The sequence below is a fragment of the Xenopus laevis genome, chromosome 1L (genome assembly GCF_017654675.1).
Source record: "Xenopus laevis strain J_2021 chromosome 1L, Xenopus_laevis_v10.1, whole genome shotgun sequence".
In the NCBI taxonomy this organism is placed as follows: domain Eukaryota; kingdom Metazoa; phylum Chordata; class Amphibia; order Anura; family Pipidae; genus Xenopus; species Xenopus laevis.
This window is the reverse complement of record NC_054371.1, coordinates 18,216,570-18,239,333: the sequence shown is the minus strand read 5'-3', so window position 1 is coordinate 18,239,333 and position 22,764 is coordinate 18,216,570. Positions and strand designations below refer to the sequence as shown.

The following is a 22,764-nucleotide window of genomic DNA, read 5'->3' as shown; positions in this document are numbered from 1 at the left end:
ATCAGTAGAACAATGAATGTAAAAGACAGATTGTCTTGCCTGGTGCCTCAGCTCCTCACTTTACACACCCCCGTCTTTCAACTGAGGCATCCGACTGGCTGTTGTGAGTGAAATCAAATCTTAAAGCACACCCACTAGTGGCCTCGGGCAGGGAGGATCACTAAACTAGGGAGGTATAAAGACAGCAACACCAAACACAGGAGACACCTGTTGCTAGAAGCACCTTGAAGCTTCAAGGTGCTGCTGGAAAAGATTATGAACTCCATTCACCTTCCATCTAATCAGAGAACTTCAGCGTCGAGCCTACACCAGCATCACCCTAAGGGTGCTCAGGAAGCCTCTGAAATGGCAGTTTACTGTGACAATTTCAGCATGTACCACCAGCAAAATCTACACTCTTCTCAGAGGGCACCCAACTACGGGATTGGAGATTATGCGCCCCCTACTAACCCTTACTTGTGGCTTGGAGGTCCTGGAGTGAGCAATTCATCCAGCTATCTGCATGGAAACAACCCTACTTCTTTTATGTCTCCATCCTATGGATCCCAAAGGCAGTTCCTATCAAATTCCTCCAGTTTTTGCGGGACAGATCTGAGTTGGCTTTCTGTAGCATCACAAGAAGAACTTCTCAAGGTGGTGAGGCCTCCATATTCCTACTCAGCTCTCATAGCCATGGCCATACAAAATGCACCGGAGAAGAAGTTAACGCTGAGTCAGATTTACCAGTATGTGGCAGAAAATTTTCCTTTCTACAAGAGAAGTAAAGCAGGGTGGCAGAACTCCATCCGGCACAATCTGTCCCTGAATGACTGCTTTAAGAAGGTCCCAAGAGATGAAGATGATCCAGGTAATACTGATAAAATATTACAACAATGCTCATTGTGACTGATTGGATTCTGTATACAATTGTGATTAAATGTGTTTAGAATCAGCAACAAAGCTCATTTCTAATGATGGGCAAATCTGACCCGTTTGGCGAAAAATCTGCGAAACTGTGAAAATTCACCAAAATGCATTAAAATCTAAATGTGTCAATTTTTTTTCACCCATTGAATGACCTTTTTGCGGCAAAACTCCGCGAAAAATTTGGCTCATCCCTACTCATTTCTAGATCCAATATCATAGGGTATTTTCAGCTGTGCCAATAAAAGGGAAATCCACCCAAAAATAGTTTATTTATATACAAAAACTGTAATTAAACTGTTTCTTTATTTAATTAGAAGGAAATTATTATTCGGAATGCTGGGGTTTTCATGATAAGGAGTTTTAAAATAAAACCAATAGGATGGTTTTGCCTCCAATGCGGATTTGTGCAGCTTAGTTGGGATCAAGTACAAGGTACGTTTTTTTTTTTATTAAAGAGAAAACAGAGATTTTAAAAAAAATGGAATTATTTGCTTACAATGCACTCTATGAAAGATGACCTTGCTGCAATTCAGAGCTTTCTGGATAATGGGATTGTGGATAAAGGAATGCTATAGCTGCACATTAAACAAATTAATTTATTAGGAAACGTGATCGCTTTTGACAGCAATGTTTCTTTATCCTTTTCTGATCTCAGGGTCTGACCCAATGTAACAGGAGTCGGGTCTCCTCCAGGTCTGTTAATCAGCTGGCTTGCAACATTGTTCAGGTCTCCACACCAGCCGTACAGAGAATAAAAACAGACAGATACTAATTTTAATAGCAACTCTATTTAAAAGGGGTAGTTCATCTGTAAATTAATTCTTAGTATGAAGTAGAGAGTGATATTCTGAGACAATTTGCAATTGGTCTTCATTTTTTATTATTTGTGTTTTTTGAGTTATTTAGCTTTTTACTCATTAGTAGCTTAGTACCTGCTGTGGTGTAACCTATGTATAACATTTACACCTCTGCAATATCGAAGCACAATCTTTGCTTACTAAGAAATAATGCAAATCCCTAATTGCCCTTCATTTTACCTGATCTTAGCTAAATCACATATGTTGCCTGATAGGAGAGCAATACATTGCAAATACAGGTATGGGATCCCTTATCCGGAAACCCGTTATCCAGAAAGCTCCGAATTACGGAAAGGCCGTCTCCCATAGGCTCCATATAATCTAGAATAATTCTAATTTGTAAAAATGATTTCCTTTTTCTCTGTAATAATAAAACAGTTGCTTGTACTTGATCCCAACTAAAATATAATTAATCCTTATTGGAAGTAAAATCATCTTATTGAGGTTATTTCATGTTTAATTATTTTCTTGTAGACTTAAGGCATGAAGATTAGTGATGGACGAATAAATTCGCCTAGCGCGAATTTGCAGCAAATTTCTGCTTTTAACCACCGACGAATAAATTCGAGAAACTCCCACAAAGTAAAATCAGCTTATTGGGTTTATTTAATGTTTAATTATTTTCTTGTAGAAAATTCACGGGCGTCAGAAAATTTTGGACGCGCATCTGAAAAAGTCGCTTGCATCAAAATCGGCATGCGTCAGCACTATTCGGGCACCCATTAACATTGGTGTCAAAATTGACGCAATCGACTTTTCGGACGCATGTCCAAAATTGACACCGGCATCAATTTGTGAATTTCACGGGAAATTCGAGAAATATCGACTTGCCTATAGCACTAAACTGATGAGATTTAACTAAGAAACAATGGAATGAATTGGTTTATTGTGTTTAAAGAGTTACGATATCCACCTCTTTCCCCTTAGGCTCATAGAAGAGATTGGCTTTTATGATTTAAGTGTTATTTTAAAGCTATAATTATCCTGCTACAGGAAAGTAACGGCTAGAAGAGCTACAAAGGGGCAAGTCACAGGCCATAGATTTTATTACCGGCAATATGTTTTCCTAGTTATACACAATAACTATTTCACTTGAGTACAAGCTGCAAATAAATAAATTCAAAGAATCAGACATGCACACAGTGCACGATGTTAGTTAAATTGAGAATATGAAAGGCTTTCATAAGTAAATATATAATATATAGTGATGGGCGAATTTCTCCCATTTTGTTTCGCCGAAATTTGTGAATTTCCTGCAAAATTCGTGAAACAACAAAAAATTCTGGAAAAAAACGGCAAATTCACTTATTTATTCACTGGTAGCGAAACATGGAAATTCACAGCGAATTCGCGCCTGGCGAATAAATTCCCTCATCAGTACTAATATATAACAGAAGCAACTAAAGGAAAACCATGTATAAAAATCACTATGTTGCTTCCATCTGAAACATAAAAAAAGCTCATTAAAACCTGAACTTTGAATTAAATCAATGGATCCCCTGCTATTGCTGTTTTTGATTCTTCCCTTCTAAGAAGGTAGTAGTTTGCGAGATTTTTAGTTATTTATGATGCTGTTTTATGTATAATATGTATGGGGGCAGATTTATCAGGGGTCGAATTTCGAAGTAGAAAAAACTTCGAAATTCGACCATCGAATAGAATCCTCCAACATTCGATTTGAAGTCGGAGGATTTTATACATTGTACGATCGTACTCTGATCATACTTCGAATCGAACGGTTTTATGTACGATTTTCCCAAAAAATCCTTCGACTTAAAAAACTTAGCAAAACACACAGGAGGTCCCCCATAGGCTAAACAGCAATTCGGCAGGCTTAAGTTGGTGAAGTATTGAAGTCAAAGTTTTTTTAAAGAGACAGTACTTCAATTATCGAATGGTCGAATAGTTTCACCGATTTTACTTTGAATCGAAGGTCGAAGTCGTAGTCGTAGTAGCCTATTCGATGGTCGAAGTATCCAAAAATTACTTCGAATTTTTTTACTTCGAAAATTCCCTCAAATTCACTTCGATCCTTGATAAATCTGCCCCTAAGTGTTGTGTTTAACTTGTAAGAATTTCCTTTGGGATTAATAAAGTTTTTATATATTTATATATTGATCTATCTATTTAATTATTGTACCGTTAAATGAATGTACTCCATGTTATCCAATTAAATGCCACGTATACAAGATTGCATGATAGGAGATTTTTAAAGGTAACATTAACCAAAATAACCAGTGAAAAGAAGAAACTGAATTGGATTTTTCCACATTTTTGTTCTCTCCTAGGTAAAGGGAATTACTGGACTCTGGACCCCAACTGTGAGAAGATGTTTGACAATGGAAACTTCCGCAGAAAGAGAAAGCGCAGGTCAGACTCAAGCAGTGCAGAAGCCGTAACAGTTAAAGGTGAGGAAGGTCGTCCAGCACTAGGGGGGAAAGGGGGCGAGAGCCCTTCAATGCTGACCCCGTCCTCTCCGGAGTTGGAAGCTGCCTCAGATGACAGGAAAAGCACCTCTCCCAGTGGGATCACCTCTAGTCCTTGTCTGAACAACTTCTTCAGCAGCATGACCTCCCTGGACACAACTTCTGTCAACAGACAGATGTCTTTAGGCCTTGTAAATGAACTGTCTCAGAGGAACATCACCGGCTTAGGCAGTTTCACCTCAGGCTCCATTGCTGAACCATCTGTGGACCTACAAGACAACAGCCTGCACCTCAACCGGCCCTCATATTACAGCACCTTTTCCAGCACTCACCAAAACAACCAGTTCAACAGTCACTTCTACAACACCTTTAGCGTCAATAGCCTTATATACGCCAGGGAAGGCAGTGAAGTATAGTTTCAAGGCTTAGCCTTTTGCAGGAAAATGAAAGACATTGATTTGCTGGACTGCCTTTGAAATTCATGTTGCCTTACAATAAGCATGTTTTCTAGGAAAAGAATAACTGGTAAAAAAAGAAGTTTATCTCAATTTCATCTAATAGCTAGTTGTTCTTGGTCTTCCCTCAGTTATGGACACGTACAACCAGAAACTAATTTGTTTTTTTCTTGGAGAACATACGGACAGATGTTTGGAAAGACTAGCTGCAAAAATAATGTTCTTTTTATTTTATTATTTGCAAAAAAAAAAAATATAAACAACAACAAGAATACAGCCTACAGGTACATGGGCGTAATTCAACAATTCTTAGGTCCAAAGTCACAAAGAGTTCTGCAAAAATCACGTCCTTAGCTTTCATTAAATACATCTTAAATATCAATAAGCAAAAAGTATATTGAAACCTGCTACTAGAAATTTAGTCTGTGTGATGAAATATCATATACAGGTATGGGATCCGTTATCTAGAAACCCGTTATCTAGAAAGCTAAGGAAATGTCGTCTCCCATAGACTTCATTTTATCCCAATAATACAAATATTTAGAAATGATTTCCTTTTTCTGTGTAATAATAAAACAGTACATTGTACTTGACCCAACTAAGATATAATTAATCCTTATTGGAAGCAAAAACAGCCTATTGGGTTTATTAAATGTTTACAGGATGTTCTACCAGTTTTATCAAGGGTTGAATTTCTAGTGTATGGGACTTTCTAAAAACTCCTATAAACTCAAAATTCCCCAAAAAAATGACCAATCGAAATTTATTTAAAAAAAAAAAACAAAAACGATTTTTACATTCTGGTGAATATGATCGACCCACTAATGCGAATCTAATTCAAATTCAATTTGAGTTTTTTAAAAAGTCAACCAAACGACTCCTAATCGATTGTAGGAGATCCCCCATAGGCTAAAACACCAATTTGGCAGGATTAAGATGGTGAATAGTTGAATTCTTAAGGGGCCAGAACATTATAAATTTCAAAATTCAATTTTGATTTTTTTTAATTCGAATCAAATTTGGACTATTCCCTAGTTGAATTACACTAAAATAAACTCAGAATTCAAATGCAAAAATTCAAATTTTCAATCTGACCCTTGATAAATCTGCCTCTTAAGGTATTAAGCTTCATATTACGGAAAGATCAATTTTCGGGAAAACCCTAGGTCCCGAGCATTCCGGATAACAGGTCCCATCCCTGTACACAAAAATAGATCTACATTACCGTCCTCAAACTACGCTAAACTGAGGTCTGTAGCAATTTTACCAAAAAGATGTTTTAAGAGTGGAAATTCATGGTGGGTGCTGTAGGTCTATTTTTCTGATACTAGATTTGACGGTAGATGGTCATCATAAGTATGTGCACCCTGTTCCCCTCTGACAAGGGACCGGCTAAACTCTAAGGTGCCGTTTATTAAAATTGGATTGGATCATGTTTTTCAAGAGAAATCCCAACGAAAAAACTCAAACTCCAAATGTAAGTTTTCCAAACACAATGTTTTCCAATTTATCAATCAAAAAAAAATCCCAGAAATTTGACTGAAAAAAGTCAGCTAAAACCTCTTGAGATTCTATAGAAGTCAAGGGGAGGTATGTTCAGCTTTCAAACTGAACAGATGAATTTGTAAGTCAAACATGATTTTTTTTGTGGGAGTTTTTTTATGGCTAAACTCCAAGGCGCCTGTATATTAAAATGAGAGATCATGTTTTCTTCAAGAGAAATCCGAGAGAAAAAACTAACATTTTCCCAAATGTAAGTTTTCCAAACAAAATTTTCTCCCAATTTATTAATCAAAAAAACCTCCAGAAATTCGACTGAAAAAAGTCGTCAGCTAAAACCTCTTGAGATTCTATAGAAGTCATGGGGAAGTATGTTCAGCATTTTAACTGAACAGATGAATTTGTAAGTCAAACATGATTTTTGTTGTATGAGTTCTTTTCTGCAAATTAACAAGATTTTCTGGCTAAACTCTAAGGCGCATGTTTCTTAAAAATGGAGATCATGTTTTTTCAAGCGAAATCCCGGAGGAAAAAAACTCAAGCTCAAAATTTTCCAAATGTAATTTTTCCGAACACAATTTTTTGTGAGAGATTGTTTGGAAGTCGTGGGAGGTACGTTCTGCCTTCAAACATGATTTTTGTTGTGAGTTTATTACTGAAATTAACAAGATTTTCCAATTAGAGTTATTTGTAAATATGGTTACATTTTTTTTGGTGCAATTTAGTTCTGGGAAAACTCGAATTTGAAAATTAATAAATCTGCCTCTTTGTATTCATCTGAATCTGGAAACGAAACCTGGATTAAGTGTATCTCTTGTTTTAATAGAACTCTGGGTTACTCCCTTGCAAGAGAATGGCTGAACAGCACAAAATAATGTGCACTGGCACCACCTGAGATCAAAAACCATCACAATTGCCACCTGTGATCTAACAATTGCAGATCGGAACCAAACATATACATGGCTGCAACTGGCCCACCTTTCAAATATGTTGGACAAATTTCATGTTTTGTAAATTATGTTTTTATAATTGTTTTATTTATAACAAACCCCTATGTTTTTCTATGCTTTTATACTAGATATATTAAAAACTGAAAAAAAATCCTTTTTCAATAAATATTTTTGAAAAAAATGAATAAAAAAAATGTTGGGGTCCAAGTGTCCAATTTAAAAAGATAACCAGTAAATTAATTCCTGCATTTATACAAGTACATTTAAATCGAATTAATATTCCTCAAAATCCACAATAATCCGAGGAACATTATATTATAAATGGATTTAGAATACCATGTTTTGTAGGGTATTATTTTCTTAGTTATAGTTACATGTTTGAGGTGATTTGCTGAAACTTTGGCCAGCACAGGGAGCTGCGTCGTTAGAGTGTTTAGAAGGTTAGGTTGTCAGAACAATCATGGCTGCTTACATTCGTACCATTTCTAATAAATATGCAGAGAAGGCAAAAATAAACTATGCCATTATGTTTTATGAGCTTTTATAGAATAATAAAGTCAGCTAAACACCAATTGATAAACAAAGTGTAATTGTGACAAAAGGGTTTTTAAAAAAAGAAGAAAATTCATAGGCATCCTAACTACTTAATTGAAAGTTAAAGGGATTCTGTCATGATTTTTATGCTATAGTTTTTATTTCTAAATTACACTGCTTACACTGCAAATAATTCACACTACCATATAAAATGTCATTCTTTATCCAACAAGTATATTTATTTTAGTCTTAATATTGGTGTGTAGGTGCATCTCAGGTCATTTTGCCTGGTCATGTGATTTCAGAAAGAGCCAGCACTTTAGGATGAAACTGCTTTCTGGCAGGCTGTTGTTTCTCCTACTCAATGTAACTGAATGTGTCTCAGTAGGACCTGGATTTTTACTATTGAGTGCTGTTCTTAGATCTACCAGGGAGCTGTTATCTGGTTATCTTCCCATTGATCTGCTGATGGACTGCTGTGGGGAAAGGGAGGGGGATGATATCACTACAACTTTCAGTACAGCAGTAAAGCGTGACTGAAGTTTATCAGAGTACAAGTCACATGACTGGGGGCAGCTGGGAAACTGACATATCTAGCCCCATGTCGGATTTAGAAATTAAATATAAAACAAATAAGTTTTGTCTTTTGAAAAAAGGATTTCAGATTTTTACTTACCCCTCCATGCAAATTCTGTCCAGCGGAGTTCATGGGTGCCATCTTCAGCCAATTCGGTAATCTTCGGAATGAAACCTGCGCTTTGGCAATTTCCGTGAGTTTCAGCGCATGCGCAGTTGTTGCAAAACAGAAAATTGCTCTGACTGCACATGCGCTGCTACGCTGGTCTCATTCCAAAGATTAGCGAAGTGTCTGAAGATGGCTGCATGGAGGGGTAAGTAAAGAGTCAGGGGCATTTGCCCGGGGTAGCAGCTGGGCTGGGGGGGAGGAGGGAGGGGTCTATGTAGGGGGTAGGGGTTTTTTAACTTTAGGGTTTGCTTTTCCTTTAAGTGCATGTGGAGAATCTTACATTTTACTCATGCCAAATCTCCCCCTAACTGGCCTCCAGACTGGGCCCCCTTAGCTCATAACAAGGTTACAGATATATAGAAACATTGGGGTGTCACCCTGCTATAGTTCCAGGGGTACCCAGGGTACAAATAAACACTCACCCCAAATCTCCCCCTAACTGACCTTCAGACTGGGCCCCCTTAGTGCATAACAATGTTACAGATATATAGAAACATTGGGGTAACAGTCACCCTGCTATAGTTCCAGAGGTACCCAGGGCACAAATAAGCACTCACCCCAAATCTCCCCCTAACTGGCCTCTAGACTGGGCCCCCTTAGCTCATAACAAGGTTACAGATATATAGAAACATTGGGGTAACAGTCACACTGCTATAGTTCCATGGGTACCAAGGGCAAAATTAAGCACTCACCCCAAATCTCCCCCTAACTGACCTCCAGACTGGGCTCCCTTAGCTCATAACAAGGTTACAGATATATAGAAGCATTGGGGTAACAGTCACCCTGCTTTAGTTCCAGGGTTGCCCAGGGCACAAATAAGCACTCACCCCCAAATCTCCCCCTAACTGACCTTCAGGCTGGGCCCCTTAGCTCAACAAGTTTTGAAATACATATAAACTACAGTAACAAAGTTACAGACATATTGAATTCAGCTAGGCACCCAATGGTACAGAGACTCCGCATTTAGTGAACATACAAGGTACCATGGACACAAATAATAATTCATTCAATCTTAAAGGATTCTAAAAATGGCAATAAGTATGGGCTCAGATGTGCCAGCTAGAAACAAATAAATACATTAAGCTGCAACAAATGTCTTTAGACTGATGTAGAAATATTTGTAGAGCGAGAGAGAGAGTAATGGACGGATCAGCAGATAGACAAATAGAGAGATACTGGTTTTAAGAGCTCTTTGGTGATGAGCAGGAATTAATCTGTACGGCAGCTATAGGAAGCAAATACTGCAGATCTCTTTAACACCTACTAATTCCATTAGGAATGGTATTGTGCTGGGAAATGAAAGACTATACCTGACACATCTGCCCTGCGTTGGTCTTTCTCCAAACAAGTGATGCCGTAGGGTGATCATTAGGGGAGGTGATTTTTCAATACCTGAAGGGAGAAGTATGAAAAGGCCACTTAGCATTAGGTGCTTTTAAAGTACAAAAAAACCTAATGTAATGATGTAACATTCATCCCTTTACTCAACAGATTCTGAAAACATAATGTTACTGCCCCTTTAAGTTTGTTTGCGTCTCTTTTGCGTAATTGAATACTGAGCTCCCATAGGCTTCAGTTTAGCCCATATATTACTTATAAGCCTCTTTCAGTGGTAACGCAGAATGAAAATAGAATGTCTGACCACTATTGCCTATATATATACAGTATATAAAGTATATTTAATGAGTAATATACGTATATATATTATAGTAAATAAGTGCTGATGCGCACCAGGACTTTCCAATTAAAATAACTTATTTTATTGATAAATAAATCCTTATTTAACCTCTGCGCTTTACTATGATCCGATTATTAATACTTATTATCCCATAAGTAAATTGTTTACCTTTCAATGGAAGAAAAAGATCAAGATGTCCATCCATATACAGTATGTACAGAACAGGCTGTACACAGGCTCAAGCACACGCCTATACCTGGTTGCAAATCAGAAAAAATACACGTTAACTAAATGCTGATGCACAACAGGACTTTTCATTTAAAATAACTTGTTTTATTGAATCGATGTTTCGGTCATCACTAGGGACCTTTATCTTGATGTGATTGGTGCGCATCAGCATTTAGTGACCATGTGTATTTTTTCTGATTTGCACCCAGGTATAGGTGTAGGTATAGGGACATCTTAATCTTTTTCTTCCATTAAAAGTAAACAATTGGAAAAAAAACTTTAATGAGATCTTAGTAAAGCACAGAGGTTAAATAAGGATTCCCAAGGCCAAAGTGCTTTGATGGCCACTGAGCCTCGCAGATTGAAGGAGGCAGAGGAGATAGAGAGATAAAGATAGAAAAGGAAGAGATTAGGGATCATTGAAGGAGAAGGCATACGTTTACATTCACTCCCAGTAATCCTTTACTAATGAAAAGGGGGTCCTACAATTTACTTTCAGTTCCAAAAAGTCTTGTAATTATTAAAATGAAGTCCAGTTTCCATTCAGCACGTTTGGAAGGCTGCTTGTGCCTCGTTGGGTCATGTGCCCTTAATTGGTCCCAATTAACAGCTTATATTTGACAGTTACCATGACATCTCCAAGAGTATTTACTGTAGATCAGTCTGGATGGCCCCATTTCTCTTCTCGCAACAGGACTCTTTTTATCACTATGCAACAGAGTTCCTTCTGCAAAAATTTTTAGTAATTGAAAGGAAATATCTCATGTTTTGGTCAGAAGCCCTGCTCTTAATATATTACTTAGTGGATCACAGCACAATAATGAATCTGCCAATTATCTTTCTTGCAGTGATGATAGGGCTGATAGGGCCTAACCCGAATCATGTATTTGAGCATCTACTTCTCCAATAAAACACTTTGCAGTCAAAGTTTACTGCCTTGTATTTGGCCTGCAATATACCATATTTCTTACCATATTTTGCATTAGACTAACCCATTGGGGCAATTTTCCAGGTGATATTTTTGTGGGATGAATGTTCAGATCACTTGATGGAAATGCAAGGAATGTGGGCCTGTGCCATTTTGCTCCAGTTTCCAATTTTGCTGGTCCACCATAAGGCAACTGCCCAGAGGATTATCAGCCAAAATCAACTTGTTTTCCGCCATTAACACAACTTGTGCCAATCGTGTATTTCTCTTCCACTTGTTGTATTATATAGCTAATCAATGACTGCAATCCCCCTCCATGCCATACCCTTTGGAATTATGGGACTTCTTAGTCTCTCTTTTACTTTGCTGTATCCATTAAGGATCATGGGAACCATCGTTTAATCCCTTGCACCTCCACCCTCTTTATCTTTCAGGTGATTATGTAAATAATCCTACAGTTTTATAGGACTCTATATGCCATATACATTCCTTGGCATATTTTGTAGATGATCGTGGCTTATGTAGCTCATTGAGTTGCTTATGACATGATCCCAACCAACCGATGATTGGACAGGTTAGAAAATCACACTGGGTGAAGACTACATCGGCCATCTGATGTGCTCCATTCCATTTAGATCTGACTGAAGGCTCAAGGGTGACCGCTTATGTGCATTTGTTCAGCCTACCTTATTCTCCATTAGAGCTTAGGAAATATGTAGGAGTGCTGGCTGAGGCAAAGGTTTTACAACATATCAGGGCCAAGTTTCTCCTCCTTAAACTACAGGTGGGTATTGGTTCAGAAAACAAAAGTATGGGGGTATTGGTACCTTGAACCCTTGAGTGTTGGGTTTTTAATGCTCTGTAGCACCCTGGGAAAGATTTTATAAATCTGTAAATTCTTCGCTCAACGTACTAACAAGCTCATTTAGGAACGCCAGCACACACATATGGCATTAATATGTTTACAGTATAAACACGGCTTTATAAGTGAAGCTAATTAGCAGGATTATGGCTGGTTAGCAGTAGCAACCTATCAGTGCATTAGAGAGACACTTTTAAGTTTCATTTATATGAATATGACAGCAGAGCTTACATCCTGAAAAGAGCGATTTTCTCTGATCCTTGGTTTCTTTTTTGAACAAAGCCAATCTTTAGAGTGCATAGCCCGAGGGTTCCTACCTAAGTGTCTGCTAAATAAGCTCTTGGGAGAATCCCGTGAGAGGTGTAGCATCTGAATGGGAGGAAACGGGAGGTGGCACTGGCTTGATGACTGTACTTAATTCTCTTCATTGTTACAGATCAGAAGCACAATCAGTGGCCAACATGTAGCCATTTAACAGAATGTAATAAAAGCATATGTCTGATTCATACAGGAAGATCTAACCAATCATAACATAATAATATAGTAAGTTAGGTTTAAAAAAGACACACGTCCATCAAGTTCAACCCTTTAATTCTATATATAACCTGCCTAGCTGCCAGGTGATCCATAGGAAGCCAAAAAAATCCATCTGAAGCCTCTCCAATTTGCCTCAGAGGGGGGAAATTTTCTTCCTGACTCCAAGATGCAATGGGACCAGTCCCTGGATCAACTTGTACTATGAGCTATCTCCCATATCCCTGTATTCCCTCACTTGCTAAACACCATCCAACCCCTTCTTATACCTATTTAATGTATCAGCCTGTACCACTGATTCAGGGAGACAATTCCACATCTTCACAGCTCTCACTGTAACAAACTCCTTAGCGATTTTTAGATGGAACCTCCTTTCTTCTAATTGGAATGGGTGACCTCGTTTCAGCTGGAAAGACCTAATGGTAAATAAAGAATTAGAGAGATTATTATATGATCCCCTTATATATTTATACATAGTTATCATATCCCCCCCCCTTAAGCACCTCTTCTCCAGTGTGAACAACCCCAATTTTGCCAGTCTTTCCTCATAGTTAGGTGCAAAACCATGTGCAAGTTGTGCCATACTTTCTTGCTCCCAGCACCATTACACCTGTTGCACCTAAGTGCTATGTACAGGGTTCCCTTTGTGCATTTGCCTTTTTGTGTGGTCCTTCTAAAGTACTGTAGGACCACAATGCATATTAGTTTGGCAAGTAAACAAAAGCCTATGACCTACCCACAGCATGTCCAGAATTTTGTAAGTACAACTTAGAAGTTATTATGTTGCAAAACAACAAAAAGGCTAAGCTAATGGCCTGTGTTTGAATTGTTAGAAAAACAAGGTTGGACTTTGACTATATTTTCACTTAGACAATTAAGGGCAGAGACACATGTTCAGATTCAGGGAGATTAGTCGCACAGCGACAAATCTCCTCTTCTTTGGGGCAACTAATCACCCCGAACTGCCCCCTGCCGACTAGAATGTAAATCGATGGCGGGATGGCAATCAGTGCGCTTCATTTTCCGAAGTCGCCCAAAATTGCCTCACGAGTGCCATCCCGATGGTGATTTACATTCTAGCTGGCAGGAGGCAGTTTGGGGACATTAGTCGCCCCGAAGAAGAGATGATTTGTCACAGGGTGTGTCTCTGCCCTTAAGTGTATTAGAGGTTTAGTGCTCTGTCTATTAATGTTAGACATCCAGTCACTCCAGTCTTTATACAATACATTTTTTGGCTAACTAACTATATTAGAAACATTTTTTATTTTGCACAGACTATGGGGCAAATTCACTAAGATTCGTAGTTGCGCCAGGCGCAACTTCGCCGCATTTCGCCACACTTTGCCAGGCGTAGTTTCGCCAGCGCTCCCCAAATTCACTAAAATCCGAAGTTGCGCACAGGGGTAGTGTAAGGTTGCGAAGTTGCGCTAGCGTTGATTCGCTAAGCGAAGCGGTTACGCTAGCGATGGTTAATTTGCATACGGCGCCAAATTCAAATTTCAATGGAGGAATACGTAGAATCACTACAAATGCCTGGGAAACCTTCAAAACATCAAATAAAATTTTATTTTTGCCCTACACATGTGCCCACTGTATAGTTAAGTTGCCATGAGTTAGGAAATGTAGGGGGGAAGGAAGGGAGCCCCAAAAAAATTTTCGATCTTTTTCAGCCTATCACCCATAATATAGAAAAAACGCCAGAGTTTTTTGGGACTTAGAAAAAATTTGACCTTTTTTTGAAGCAATCCCTATCTACTCTATTGCGCTTCGCCTGGTCTGAGGTGGCGAAGGAAGTCTAGCGTAAAAGGTAGCGTTCAGTACACTGCGCGCGTTAGTGAATTTGGGTAGTTACGTCCGTAGCGAAAATTCGCCAGGCGTAAGGGTGCGAAGTAACACTAGCGAATTTACGCCAGCGTTCGTTAGTGAATTTGCGAAGTAACGAAAATGCCCAACGCTAGCGAATTGACGCTAGCATTAGGCGCTTTGGCGCTTAGTGAATTTGGGTCTATATGTTTACCCAGTTTTTATGTTTACACTGAACTGTTCCTTTAATGGCTCCCTCTGATAATCACCTTGTATGTTCCTGCACACTTGATAAAGGGCCTAGCCTGAAACATGTTGTGTTCTTCACATTCCCAATCAAATGAATTGTAGTTTAAGACTACTGCTGTGGATTTGCCCTGCACTTCGAATTTTCTTCTGACTCCCTCTGATACTAACACAAGGGTGAAAATCAAATATTTTTACCAATACCTTCCTAAAGGAAACTAAATCACTAGGATCACACTCCAACCTGAAGATCATAAACAGTTTTACTCTGGTGGTTGATCATCTGTGGAACTAACTCCACCCTACTGCTCTTCAGTGGAGAATCGCCGGAGCTACCCCACTCCTGTCTTAAGGTGGCCATACACTATAAGATCTGCTCGTATGGCGAGGTTGACAAACGAGCAAATCTTGACCTGACATGCCCACCAAAGGCAGGGAAATATTAGTTTAATCCAATTGTTCGGCCCTAGGGCCAAACGAATTGCAATGGTGGCAATGGGCGCCAATGGTGCGAGGATCGCACTGACTAGCCGATGCAGTCCCCGATCGAAAAAAAAAAAAATCAAACCTGCCCAATCGATATCTGCCCAATTTTTGCCTAGATATTGATCAGGGTGACCGTCGGAAACACCCCATACATGGGCACTTAAAGGACTGATATCGAAAGCTTTACTCCCTAATAGATTGTGCTATTAAAACAGCTAGTCTCACACTATCTAGCCCTCATTCAGAAGGTCCCTTCTATATACATAACACACCTATACCAAAGGTGATTTTGCATTACCTGCAATACATATATATAATACTCAGGGATTTCTCATAGAAGCGAAAAGATTAACCCTTAATACCCCTACAATAGATAGATTGGATGTAACCATAAAAATATACTTGGAGACGGCTCCATAAACCAATCTTTTTGTCTAAGTTCTTCCAGTGCCAGGGTTGAGATTTCTCTTCCCCTTTAACTTATCTTCAGATCATGTGTCCAAGTGATTTGAGTTTGGATAACTTAACATCTGCATATAACTCATCACCTGTGAAACTTCAAACACTACTATAATGTGGGTGATGTGAGATCAAACAGGAATGTGGATTGGAGTTGTGTAGGACTTCTCATTAGCTTCCTTGATGTAGGAGGGTATTATTGTTTGGCACCCATGATCTTAAGTGATAAAACTTGCCAACATAACCCAATAAGATAAAATACATTCGGTGACACAGCTAGTATGTATATGAACTTGGTTCCACAGCACATCAATGTATTCTTAAAGGTCAGGGTGTTGACAGGAGCCTTGGGCTATTCTCTTCAACATTAACTAAACTGCATTCCTCTTTTTTTATGGCTCTGTGTTCTTTGGTATCTTCCTCCTTACGGCTTCAAACCTCTGTCAAGAAGATAGATGCCTTCGTTGAGACATGGGAATGATACATTGCCTGTTAAACAAGGTAATGGGGGTTAAATAGGTGGTTTGTGGAAGCCTAGGAAAGAGAGATGTTGATTTTAAGTGCTACTGCTGCTGGGCACTATATACAACTCATTATCACAACTATCTTACCAAGAGTATTGACCACTGGTCATTTTTTACTCTCGGGATATTAATCTCTGGTGTAGAGGTTGTGTGAAATTTTACACTTTCCTTGAGTTTAGAAGTTTTAGGTTAAAGTCATCACTCTAGAGCAGTCACGCTGATCTTCTCAAAGCAAAGTTTATCTTGTGTGGATCAGGTAGGCTTTCACCTACTGAAAATGTATCAACAATCCTCCTAAATACAAGCATGACATTGAAGGAAACGTTTTTCTTTATTACTATGTCTTTATTTTACCCAAGGCCCTACTGCTGCAGGTTATTGGCACTATAAATACACTAAGCATGCAAATTGTACAGGCTCCTCAACCGCACCGTGCTAAACCTGGAGGATCCCAATCAAATTTTAATATACTGTCAGTCAAAATAGGGACTTGGGAGTTAGAGTTGGAGTTAATTGACCTCTTATAGTAAGAAAAGATGCTTCCTCACACATTCTTAAGGTTGAGTGGACCGTGACCTAAGCTGAGAAGCTCTGTCACCCAAAGGATGCAGGCCATGATCTATTATCAGCACAAAGAGAGGTGCCTGAGTGCACAAGTAAACTCAAAGCATCAATCTTGTCCAGAACGGAACAGCAAATGGGAGGTGATGAAAAATGAAAGCTTTGCCTGTCCTGTAGACTCAAGCTCCCGGCTGATCTCAGGACTGGAGAAGTCCACAGTTCACATGTAAGGAAGGGGCAGTTGTCACTTTGTATGGATGTGTAATGCCACCATAATTAATCTTTGGGGCTCTTTACATTGGCCTGGACTGGCAATCATGAATTCTGGCAAATACCACAGGGGCTGATGTCAAATACTATAGCCACTCACCATTATTGGACTTGAAATACCAGGGCCTATTCTGAATGCCAGTTTGGAACTGCTCCACCATGACCCTTTGTAACTTAAACTTTGGATACAACCTTGCCTGCCTGTGAACAGTAGGGCCCAGGGGCCCCTTGTTATCATACAGCAGCCCCCTAGCCTGTGCCCCACTGGGACAGGGCCCAGATATTGCTGTAGAAAAAAAATGAAAAGAATACAGTCCTGGGTGACCCCTAATGGAACAATGGAAGGCGGTCATTCTTGAGTACCTGTGGGTTGATCGGTCAGATACTGAGGAGGATGAACCATTGTACTTTTATTCATATGGCACACATAGGGATTTTTAGCTGAACTCTGCTCATGTTGTTCCCTGCACAAAACAGATATCCCAGTGATGGCAATAGGAGTGGGTTGAAATACCAGCAATTTTTTTCTCAGTGTTGCCAATGATTTGGCCTTTGGGGGAAAATTGCAGTGTTTTGACTGTGTATAGTGCATGGATAAAAAAAACATGGCAGAAAAGATGCCTAAACATTACTACTGTATATGTGTAGGTCTTATATTGACTATCTCAAGGCTTTTGTTTGCAGCAAATGTTGTTAAAATGTTATAAAGCATTCAAATAATAGAAAGTTCAGTATAGAAAATTACAGTATGTTCTAAATGTTGGTAGGGTGCCCAGCCTCACAGAACTCACAAACAAGTTGGATAAATTAAAGGGATACTGTCATGGGAAAAAATTTTTTTTTTCAAAATGAATCAGTTAATAGTGCTGCTCCAGCAGAATTCTGCACATGACTGGGGGCAGCTGGGAAATTGACAAAATGTCTAGCCCCATGTCAGATTTCAAAATTGAATATAAAAAAATCTGTTTGCTCTTTTGAAAAATGGATTTCAGTGCAGAATTCTGCTGGAGCAGCACTATTAACTGATGTGTTTTGAAAAAAATGTTTTTTCCCATGACAGTATCCCTTTAAGATATTTTTGGCAAAGACATGCAAACTCTCTCATACACTCGCCCCAACATCTCAATTGTTTGCTGCGGATGAAAGGCAATTAAAGCGGAAAGTAGTTACATCATGACTTTCACAGTTGGTTCTCATGTGATATTTCATATTTTCAGAATTGAATATTTTTAGATTGGCTAATTGTTCCGCGCCTGTAATTGGCTCCAGCTCTTCTAACCCTTTCCAACCCTATAACTATAAACGTATATATAGAAAAGACATTACAATAGGCACTTGGGAGTGATGTGCAAGTCCATTGCCCCTTGGGGTGGGTTGCAGGCAGGTGGTGGGCCTGAAACTCGTTCACCTGAAACTCGTGTGCCTAGCGAGGTCCAAAATATTAAGACTAGTGCTCAGCCATAATCAAACGTTCCTAAAAATTCAATTAACTCAGTTTCAAGTAATATAATAATAACAATTTGCAGGGGTCGCCCCAGCTCTTTACCGACCCTCCTAATGACTGTACAGTCAGGAAACACATTGATTAAAAAAAAAGGTAAAAGCCAGACAAAGGAATCTTTGGGTTTTCCCTGTCATTTCCCTCATAAATCTTGAGACAGAATGAAAACAGGGAGTTGTGAATAAAGAGACAGAGCTAAAGGATAGGCCGATATTAATCTGCTGAGATCTGGGGAATGCTGCTTGTTAGGTCTGACAACAGATTGACGGACGGCAGATAAGTGCAGGCAGGGAAGCAAGAAACAAAGATGGATGTTAGCGATGAAGAGATAACGCTGATGTCACCTTGCAGATATCATCATTCATAAAGCTGCCATATGACTTATGCTTTCAATCCTTTTAGTTTATAGTATCCTCATTGCAAATGAATTACAGTCACAGGCCCCTGAAAGGCTGAGGATCCTATTGGAGAGCAATCAAATTACACAAGGGATGTCTATACTGTAGTTGTTCAACTGCAATTTTTAGCATCCCTTCAAGAACCATCAACAGTCCTGTACAAAAGTTAGGGGAATGCTATTCCAGAAAACTCCAAACATCGGGAAGCTCATCTCCTACAAACACCATTATAATCAAATAATCTTAATTTTTAAAAATGATTTAAATTTTCTCTGTGATGATAAAACAGTAGTTTGTACTTAGGGTTGCCACCTAGCCGGTATTTTCCTGGCGTGGCCGGTAAAAATGATGCTCGATGCCAATGTTATTAATAGGAAAAAATGGCAAGAATATAGGAAGGCCGGTATTTTTTTGCAGAAAAGGTGGCAACTCTATTTGTACTTGATCCCAACTAAGATATAATGAATCCTTATTGGAGGCAAAACCAGCCTATTGGGATTTTTAGCAGACTTGGGGGCCGATTCACTAAGCTCGAGTGAAGGATTCGAATGAAAAATACTTCGAATTTCGAAGTATTTTTTGGGTACTTCGACCATCGAATGGGCTACTTCGACCTTCGACTACGACCTTCGACTTCGATTCGAACGATTCGAACGAAAAATCGTTCGACTATTCGACCATTCGATAGTCGAAGTACTTTCCCTTTAAAAAAAACTTCGACCCCCTAGTTCGGCAGATAAAACCTACCGAAGTCAATGTTAGCCTATGGGGAAGGTCCCCATAGGCTTGCTAAACTTTTTTTGATCGAAGGATTTTCCTTCGATCGTTGGATTAAAATCCTTCGAATCGTTCGATTCGAAGGATTTAATCGTTCGATCGAACGAACGTTTAGCGCTAAATCCTTCGACTTCGATATTCGAAGTCGAAGGATTTCAATTCGAGGGTCGAATTTCGAAGTATTTTTTACTTCGAAATTCGACCCTTAGTGAATCTGCCCCTTAAGGTATGGAGATCCAAATTATGGAAAGATCCCTTATCTGGAAAACCCAGGTCCCGAGCATTCTAGATAAGAGGTCCCATGCCTGTATATGCATATATATATATATATATAATGTATAATGAATCTCAGCCTATGTTACCCACCACCAACTTAGAAATATAGGCATACAGGTATGGGACCTGTTATCTAGAATTCTCAGATCTGGGGTTTTCCGGATAACAGATCTTTCTGTAGTTTGGATCTTTATACCTTAAGTCTACTAGCAAATCATATACTAATCATACATACTTCCAATAAGGATTAATTATATCTTAGTTGGGATCAAGATCAAGTACAAGATACTGTTTTATTATTACAGTGAAAAAGGAAATCATTATATGGATAAAATGGAGTCTATATGGCGAAGTGAAGAACGCTGGCGAAGATTTTACTTGTTTTTAGGCACTTTGCCGATTTACTAACGGGCGCAGGCGTCACTTCGCTAGCGAAGGAGACAGACGCTAGTGGTGATTCGCACTCTATCGCCGGGCGAATTTTCACTCTGGCGAATGGACGTTACTCCATAAATTCACTAAGATTTGGATTTTACTGAACGTTACCTCTTTCGCCAGACTTGCCTTCACCAGCTCAGACCAGGAGAAGTGCAATGGAGTGTATAGATCTTTCTCACTCTTCTGTACATCATATTTTTTAGTGGAAAAAGTTTCCACTCCAAAAACGCTGTGATAGGCTGCAAAAGTCCTTAAAAATCTTTTTGGGTAACCGGGTTCCCCCTACATTTTCTAACATATGGAACATAAATTATACACTGGGCTCATGTGTAGGGAATTAAAACTACTCTATTTCTTTATTAAGGTTCCCTGGACTTGTGTAATGTAATGTATTTGCTGCAACATATACGTCCATTCAACTTTATCATTTCCCACCATATGCAAATTAGCCTGAGCGAAGACCTCTAACGAAGTTGCGCTAGGCAGAATCGAACGCTAGCGCATCTTCGCTTTGATTTGTTCGAATTGCCAAAGTGATGCTAGCAAAAATTTACCAGCGTTTTGCGCCCTGGAAGCAACTTCGCATTTTAGTAGAAGTACTTAGTAGTTAGCGTTGTCTGAGCAAATTTTCTCCTGTTGCGATGGCTGCAAAGCTGTTGCTGCCAAATTTTCGCCGCTTAGTAAATTTACCCCTATGGGAGATGGCCATTCAGTAATTTGGAGCTTTTTGGATAATGGGTTTCTGGATAACGGGTTACAAAAGTTACTCTGCACATCAATTCAATCCTCATTAAATTGTAGAAATGTTTTCTATGGCTTGCTCCACAGCCTTTTCTCAGTCATTCTGCTTATTCAGGCTCAGAACCCTGCAGTGATGTAAACAGCAGGTTCCAGTCAGGGTCTGTGACCACTGTGGTCTGGCTGCTCTGATTTACTGCATAAATAATCTCAGCCATAAAGCAGGACAGAAATATTAAAGCAATGAAAGTGTATCTAAGAGAAAAATCTCTTGTCTACTGAATTTCACACATGGTTTTCATGTTTACAATTTACTTTCTGATGATCCTGTCCTCTAACTTACAGTATGAAAGTAACCTGACAACTACAGGCATGGGACCTGCTATCCAGAATGATCAGGACCTAGGGTTTTCCAGATAACAGATCTTTCTGTAATTTGGATCTTCGTACCTTAGGTCTACTAGCAAATCATGTAAACATTAAATAAACCCAATAGGGTGGTTTTGCTTCCAATAAGGATTAATTATATCTTAGTTGGGATCAAGTACAAGCTACTGTTTTATTATTACACAGAAAAAGGTAATAATTTTTAAACATTTGGATTATTTGGATAAAATAGAGACAGCCTTTCCGTAATTCAGAGCTTTCTGGATAACGGGTTTCTGGATAACATATCCCATACCCGTACTTGACAGGGATCCATTCAATACAAACAGGGGCCCATTTACTTAGCTTGAGTGAAGGAATAGAGGAAAAATAGTTCGAATTTCGAATGGTCGAATATGGCTACTTTGACCATCAAATTGGCTACTTCCACCTTCGACTACGACCTTCGACTTCGAATGGAACAATTCGAACTAAAAATCGTTCGACTATTCGACCATTCAATAGTCAAAGTACTGTCTCTTCAACCCATCTAGTTCGCCACCTAAAACCTACCGAGGCCAATGTTAGCCTATGGGGAAGGTCGATTCGAAGGATTTAATCGACTTGTATGGCGGCGTGCGTCAAAAAAAAAAAAATGATGAGCGTCCAAAAAATTTTGCCGCGTGACAATTTTTTTGGCGCCCATAGACTTTAATGGGCGTCGGCGACAATTCGCCGGCTGCATCCCTAACGATTATTCCTTGGATCGTTCGATCATAGGAATAGCGGTAATTCCTTCGACTTCAATATTCGAAGTCGAAGGATTTTACTTCGACCCTTGGTAAATGTGCCCCTTAGTATTTGAAAGAGAATTTCAAACATGAATAAGTTGATTTTAAAATGAGTAGGTATCAAATCCAAACTCCATACCGAAACCTCCAAAAGACATTTCCCAAATAACAAACCGAATCTGGAACTCTTTGCATATTTAAATCTGAAAAAAACATATCTTTAAATTGTATCAAGTGGAGAGAATAAACAGGGGTCATTTATGACTTGGAAGGCAGGTCAAAAAGTGCAAAAAACAGGCACATTCAGCTATTTTTTTGCACTTTGCACCTTGTTGCCCCGCTCTGGATGAGTTGCCCATTTCTGCACATCACGGAGAACTGCAGTTGCCCCTATGAATATTGTGCTGCCTGATTAGTCTCTTAAGCCCTTTACTGCTCTTTCTCGTCTGTTTGGGGTCTTTGTAATTGACCCCTCATATCTTTTGTATTATAATTCGCAGTAAGCCTAGTAGCTAATATATTATAAT

General features: G+C 39.1%; 1 protein-coding gene across 1 annotated transcript; it reads left to right on the top strand.

The window, feature by feature from the left end:
* Positions 1–205: 205 nt before the first annotated feature.
* foxi4.1.L (forkhead box I4, gene 1 L homeolog) lies at positions 206–5,241 on the top strand. Its single transcript, NM_001097651.1, is given in 2 exon segments — positions 206–847; positions 4,052–5,241. Coding segments are annotated over 2 exon segments (1,146 nt in total). The 5' UTR covers positions 206–255; the 3' UTR covers positions 4,606–5,241.
* The last annotated feature ends 17,523 nt before the right edge of the window (positions 5,242–22,764 follow it).